Here is a 7,759-nt window from a genome sequence, read left to right as displayed (position 1 = left end):
TGCACTGAATTTGTTTGTGACTATGAACAAATCTAGCACTGAATTGTTGCAGATGTTACTCCCGCGTTAGGGCACTATTTGACGTACTGTTTCAAAAAAAACAAACAGGTGTCCAGCAGTCATCAAAAAGGAGGTACACTTGTAGACCTGCATGTAAAACTAAACAATCTTAGTCTATACAGGAAGTGTGTTCTGCACGCACTCATTGCCTATGAACCTGGAGGAGGCAATAGACCAGTGAATAGCGTTATTACGGATAACAGACCCGTGATTTTTTTTTAATATTAAATACGTTCAAGCCAGTCGAAGATGTGTGTGAGGAGAAATAGGTGGTGATATGTCCTTTTTAAAGGAATAATCTGACCGGACGTTGAATAGTCTTTTTTAAGATAAGCCAACCGCGTTCTTATGAAAGACCTTAAAGTAATATTTATTTTGTGTGTAAATCGAAACGCTATCCGAATTACTGCTGTTAGCCGATCTGATAACAGTTACCAACAAATTGCTTTCAATATAGGTGTCAATTCGAAATGAGGTAACACTAAAGGTCTCAATATTATAAATAATAAAGCGAAGCCCTGAGTCAATATAAAAGATAAAACAACGAATTGGGAGTGACATAATGTTTTGGACAGCTTATTTAATCTAACCGGATAGTGGGTATTTTGCTCTTTAGCTGATAACTTAAATTTCAAATGGCGAAATTTGCTTATTTATTTTTGTTTAATGGTTTTTTTTTACTCGTTTAAAAGGCGACCGCGAAAAGCCAAATTAATACACTGCACATAATACTTCGTAGCTAAGAAGACTCGTTCATGAATAAAACTGTGTACTTTTGAAGACGGCCCTTAAAAAGCCGATGAGGCTGGCGGCACACGTGTTTTTCTTATTTGTTTCTGTTTCATAAATTATCTTCACGTATAGATTATACGTGAGCTAAATATCACTCTTCGTGATTCGATATCCATTTCTGTCCACTGATCGTTAAACGATATGGAGGTCACGCTCTGATTCACATTACACTTTGATAAAGGGTTTGTATTTCGTCAGTTCGACTATAGTGTTAGACCATGCCGGATGAAAGTACGAGTATAGGGGATAGATATTTTGCATCGACATGCCTTACATGGCTTCGCTGAATACCAGCAGATACATACATACATATAGTACACACGAAAATTTTGTCAACGTGTTAAATGGACGTACGGTCCGTCACTGCTATAATAATAAAAAAAAAAAAAAAAGAAAACGTAAAAGCTAATAAGTTATGCTGACCAAATTGTATCGCAATGGTGCAGTCACTATTTGATGCTGTATTATTGTTACTTACTAGGCCCTGGGCCTCACATCGTTGGGTCTTAATTGAAAACTGATTTAAATACTACTTAAAACTAAAGCTCGCAGGGATTACTTAGTGAATAGTAGTAATTTGTATTTTTCAAATTATCCTACACGAGTAAATGGTGATGATTTACCAGTGGCACTTGTTTAAGAAAATTTATGGTCGCTCGTGCTCGTTCTTTTTTTTTCCGCCTGTCTATCATCTCTGACTTCTTTATTACCGCTTTCTCGAATTGCGTCTAAATGTATATTATTTCTTTAAATACTCTACGAAATTTACACCCGTTGCTCCACTAAGACGTCTCTATTTTTTTTATCATTTGTTATCTGTCACTTATTTGAGGAACGCTGACCGTTGGTAAAGACCTTCTTTATCGCATTTAAATCCATTTAGCTTCGGTCTGTACAAAATGTCAAAAGGTATTCGCAATGCTTTCTCTCAACAAATGTCTCCGTTGCATAGCGCTGATCGATAGAGGAAGGTTTTTAGGTTACCTGTATTTTGGTTTCTGCCACGTTCTGGTTACAAAACGTCAGACGCTCCATTTTCCCTCTGATCCATGAACTAGCTAGGAAGCACTTTTTAACTTAGGTCCATTTAACTACGTCTGATGTGCCCCTACATATAAAGTACAACTTAGAAACAGGTGTCGAACCAAAGGTATGGTCTGAAATTAAAGCAACCGCAAACTTCCTTATATCAACAACAAGCCTTTGGGAACCGCGGTATGTCATTGTATTTGAATACGAAAAAAAGATAAAAATGTAAGTTATTATATGTTTTTTTTCTGGAACGGACAGCGTATTCTGAATGTCAGATTTCCATTCTAAGCCGGTATTCATTGTCATACTGGGTTGCTGCGCGGCTCAAATAAGTATTTTGATGATGAAAATTACGAGATGTGGGTCCGATATAAATAAAACCAGCCAGCAAATAAGCACACGTGTAATACATCCCGGCAACTATTTAACGAAAAGAAAAATAAACAGCTATAAGAATGGATTACATTTTTGATACTACAAAACATTAAAACTTAGCATTAGTTAAATAATGATGAAGGAGAACGATCGGGCTCAGAAATAACTGAAACTGGTCCAACCAATTAACTATTTAAACGAACGACCTATGACGAACGACAATGTTTTGGCTTGCTAAGGGTAACCTCCCATTTTTAGCGCCAGACAAAATTTCCTAAAGTTAAAAAACTTAAGCAATCGCAGACCTTACATATTGTTCTCCGCACATTCGCATATCATTTTCTGCAATTTACATTTGTTTACGGTAACGCTTTATACGAATGGCTAACTACGCGGTAGATAACGGAATGACTAATCACGCTACTAGTTCGCGTAGCTGCATCCGATTTCAGGTCGGGTTGTTTTCGTTTCACATATAGATCGTTACCCCCGTAAAGTTGTCGCCCACCAAAAACCCCACCCATTTGAGCCCATTAGCAGCACAGGATGTAGCGTGAGGGTGAATCGCGTCCGTCCCACAAATGATAATAGTTGATTGCATTTGCGTTGAGTAGGACAGCCATTTTAGCTGGCCAACATAACAAATCCTAAAAAAAAAAAGCAAAATTATAATGTCAGAATCAGATATTGGCATTATTTGGCCACGAGCCACACAACGTGACGAGAAAATCGTTGGTCAGCAAAAAACGAGCAACACGAAATGAAATAGCGGTTAAGTAAAGAGAAAGACAGAAAAACAGTTCAGAAAATACGTTACCATCGGCGACGACACAAACGGCAAGGCCGTCACCAACAGCGAACGAACGTAAACGCTAAAATCTAATCTTCATCTGTAGAAGAATCTGTGAAATGTGGCAGGTGTTGGGTGCCTGTAACGGTAATTCAGGTCTCTGGTAGAAGCTTTGTTTTACTCTTAACTGTGCTTTTTTTTCTGCTATTGTTGTGTTGGGAAAGATACAAGGGTTCGACTTTCAGAGGGGAAGAGTGAGAGCAGTCAAACTTTTGCACGCAGATAGGCTACGCTATACATATATATATAACGAGCAGTGTCGGCAATGCTTAACAATACATCGGAGAAGGATTGAACAACCAAAGATTAACAATATGAAGTACGCGGTGAGTAAAAACCAACCCTAGAATTGGTTTCTCCTGGCCGAAAATGTTTAAGCGTGCATGACTTGTCTGTCCTATCACATAACACATTTTGAACGTCCTGGTATAAGCACAGGCAGACGGGATCATGTACAAGTTCTATTTTCATTCTCTTGCAGTGAACAGGGATGTCTAGCTCCATAATAATAAGTTATCAAACTTGCCGAACATCATGGCTATTACTCTTAGCAAAACCAGTTCATTTCGTTAGACGTACTTGTATAAAAATATAATATTTGCTATGATAAACACCCTGGAACATAGACTGAAACTGTATTGCAGAGCTGTCTAGGCAAAATACGACTGTCGCTAGTAAAAAAAAACATTAGTCTAAATTGTCCAAAGCTATTTAGCGAATGGAAAAACTTGAATAGGGGTTACACCATTTATGCTAGAGTCCAGGTTTGTTGTTTGAGCATTACACCCAGAGCTTTTCAACAGCTGTATACACATGATCGTTACTACCATACCAAATCTCCTTATCGATGACTTGTTTAAGAACGTCGATAGAAGTATTCGTTAGGCCACCTCTTACTTTTTTACGATATCAAAAGTACGAGTATTTAAGTTGTGAGAATACGGATCTTAGAACTGTCACTCGATCGTTTTGCTGCAACGTCGATCTTGATTGAAGTACGGCGATGAGCTTCTACGTTCTCATTAGGTAGACACAGTGTAACGTTTTCAATTTCCGAGTAACGTTTCCAATTGTTGCTGTCGCCCTGCCGGAACTTAAAATATCTGGCAGTATTGACTGTTTCCTATTCCGGCAGTATCTGGTAAGATGCCGTGATATCTATTGCGAGCGCGAGCGTCAGCTTACGCCGGAATATACTCGGAACCGTTACCGAAGTCGCCTTCCGATCTCTTCAGGTCCATTTTCCCGCCTGATTCTTCTCTGATGGGCGGAGCACTCATGCGTCGTATACGATAATGTTGTGCTCCGGTTTTTGCTAGTAATAGTTGTGCAATTGTTTCTAAAATACACTGAAGGTGTTTCCAACTGTCTTGGACCTACCTTGTAAAGAATTTAATTCTTATTTCTTATGGTGTCCTTACATCGTCATACATATATTTCGAGGAATTCTTCATTATGCCGACAGCATTGTCCACACTGTTTCGCTCAAAGGACTAAACAACTTAGTTCTTTGTTTGAAGTTTATGGGTGTGGTCACCTTATCTATGGTTTTCCATATCCTAATCTCCGTTTTCAAAATAATTGCACAAGCAAAAAACCATTGTTTTACTGAGAGTCTCCTGACTCACGGTGATCACTAATGTCCGATGTAATCTACCAGAGTTTTCATATTCGAGAACAGGAAGATTTGAGATTTTTGACACTAAACGATAATGTTGTCTCCAAGCGCTACCTTGTTTGATGACCCTCGGCTCAGAATTTTAGTTAGCTTTAGAGTTGATGCAATTATTTACCAGATTTGGCCTGTTAACGGTAAGCAGTTAGTTAAGCTATTTAAACATTTAGGCCCATTAAACAACAGACAGCTATAGTAAAATATTGCACATCCTTTGACAATTTGCCTGTGTTATGTGCTCTGAGAGAAGTATACGCAATAATGTTAGCTCTTCTCGGTTACAGCTTCCGTGAAGAGTAATCCGCATTGTCTAGTTTCTGCCGCATTTTTTAATCAAAAACCAAATTTCTGGCAAATGCCGAGACAAACTGCTTGACCAGGCGTTGAATGTTCAATAAGGCTAGGCAATACTCTAAATCATATTCATCGATTTGGCATACGGGTTCGCTGGGCATATTGAGCAGTGAACCCGTACATCAAACGCTCGAATAATCGTGTTGTAAACCAAGCTATTTGTCGCGGCTAATTTCGCCTGTTGTGTTGTGTCATAGAATCTTTTCAGGGTCATACGTGGAATATTGTCATGTTCTAATGTTGACAGCGGATGTCTTGTTAATTGTCCTATAGCTAAAATCGACAAATAGCCTGTTATTCTAAGGCTTGCGCCATATCCGTGCTGCAGCAAGAATTGTTCGAAGTCATACTGTGTGGACTTCGAAAATCGCTGCTTGTAGCGCATGCAAACACATAATGCCGTGTACTCCACGCTATGTTCCATAGTGAATCGTTTACGTTTATTTTCCTTCAAGTCACGGAAGCCACTAGATATTTATTAATTTTACAAAACAGACATCCCCTTGTACTTCGCCGCTGATTAAGAACAACTAGCCCCTTCACGCAATATTGACACTTTTGAACTCTTTAAAATAGTAAGCCATCCCTCACTTGCCCGTTCTACAACTGCTACTGAATAACTGCTAATGATCTCAGGTTGACGTTTTATAAAAATTTCAGCTTACTCTTATGCTTGCGGCCTTTGTCGGCTACACCATGGCTGGTGGCTCTCTCGGCCTTGGTGGAGGTTATGGAGGCGATTACGGGGAAGGTTACGGGGGCGGCTATGGGGGTGATTACGGAGGCGGTTACGAAGGCGGTTACGGACACCATCCTGTCGGCAGGGCATTCTCGTACGGGTCTAAGATCGACCACGGACATTACGGTGGAGGCGGTGGTCACTATGGAGGATATGCCGGTCTCGGTCTTGGAGGATATGGGTATCATGGTTAGCTGACGTTAAGACGACACAACTACCAGCCATTTCGTCTTCCAATTGTGTACAGTGTTTACCTAAACACTGTATGCGGTCTTGGGTAAAGGGTGCGCATTGAAGATATATGCGATTACACTGAGAGGGATGTTAGGGGTAAAGGGAAGATCAGCAACCTGCAAATCTGATGTAAAAACCATCTCGCCTAACGCCAGTCAAATATTACAATGTTTTAATAGGGGCACCTTCTGGGAAAGGCTCGATACGTGAGAATGCGTAGTGAGAAGGAACGCAGCAAAAATATGTGAACATACTGAGCATCCGAGTCTCATAGAAGTGCCAGGAGTTTTGCAAAGATTCTGTGATGTAATAAGCTAAAACGATTCCACGTTTTTGCTTTGTTAATATGTGTAGATATACGCAAATATATAAATCTGCAATGAAATGCGTCTGTTTAATATACACGTACGCGTAGGCGTATGCGTCAAACGAAAACAAAAAATTACAATGAAGTAGTTTAAGCAGTTTTTAAAAACGATCGCATGAACATCTTCGGATTATTTCGTAGCTGCTACACCTATAACGTATAGTTAAAATACTAGTGAAATTGGAAAATGTTATTATTTGTAGAGTGTTTGGAAAAAACCTGGTATTCAAAAATAATTATATGCGTTTTTTAAAGCATGGCTGTGGGTATTAGCTTGTGAAGACAAAGTTATTGTTAGCTTCGATCAGGGTATCGCTTCTCAGGAGATTATAGCCTCCTATAGGAGAAACATCTGTTTCTTATACCAGATGTTAGTGCTTCTACTATGCTGACGCAGCGTAGACCACATATCCATAAAAATAACCTCAAAACAATGCATGCTTCTAAAATATGTCGGCTAATATTTACGCCCGCTGATGTTTCTATGTATCTATTACAGAGACAGATGTCCTTTATTCAGCACAAACTAAAAGATTAAACAAATGAAAACACGCAAATTGAAGCTTCATATGACTTTTTTTTTCTTTAAAACTTGAAAATGCCTCTGAAAATCCTCTATTTTATTATGTATAAAGGTTTTCGCCTATTTTTTTTGAAAGATGCCGCAGTTACATTCATTGTTAATACTACGCCTGACTTAGTATGTCGGTATATCCCCAATCACATTGTGTACGACTTAAAAGCAATAGTGATTTCATTCGGATCATAGGAGAAGCAACGTTTAGTCGAATTTTTAATCAAAACTAGCACAGTGGTCGTCATTGATATTATATATTGACTAACTACTTGCAACCTTCTATGTAACGTCACTGCCCAATCGTAAGGAAGATCCTGACAACCGTCGCGATGATAAAATTACTTCTAATTTCCCCCTATGCATATACATGTACACCTATTTGACTTAACCCCTCGTCCATATTATTGAAATTACTACCATTATTATTTGCGGTATGACATTGTTAACCACATAGCCAAGGTTACACATCTGTTCATGGGACATTCGTATTTATCGTTCACCAAAGCTGAAGGTCATATTCTGTACACTCTGTATAAATAATGTGTACAAATATCTGAACGGAAAACTAATACGAGAACTTGTCAGGATAAAAGTTCCAGTTCGCCTTGTTTATTGAGTACTGATATTACAGGCGAACATTTTGTTAGTTTTATAGCCAATGCCAATTCTAATAAAGTTTTATTAATGTTAAAAACATTAAAATT

General features: G+C 38.7%; 1 protein-coding gene across 1 annotated transcript; it reads left to right on the top strand.

The window, feature by feature from the left end:
- Positions 1-3,324: 3,324 nt before the first annotated feature.
- Positions 3,325-7,040, top strand: LOC111271326 (uncharacterized). Its single transcript, XM_022852055.2, has 2 exons — positions 3,325-3,435; positions 5,799-7,040. The coding sequence occupies exons 1-2, from the start codon at positions 3,424-3,426 to the stop codon at positions 6,069-6,071; spliced, it is 285 nt and encodes a 94-aa protein (XP_022707790.1). The 5' UTR covers positions 3,325-3,423; the 3' UTR covers positions 6,072-7,040.
- Positions 7,041-7,759: the final 719 nt, after the last annotated feature.

The sequence above is a fragment of the Varroa jacobsoni genome, unplaced genomic scaffold, assembly GCF_002532875.2.
Source record: "Varroa jacobsoni isolate VJ856 unplaced genomic scaffold, vjacob_1.0 contig00535, whole genome shotgun sequence".
Taxonomy (NCBI): Eukaryota; Metazoa; Arthropoda; class Arachnida; order Mesostigmata; family Varroidae; genus Varroa; species Varroa jacobsoni.
This window is presented reverse-complemented; position numbering and strand designations above follow the sequence as displayed.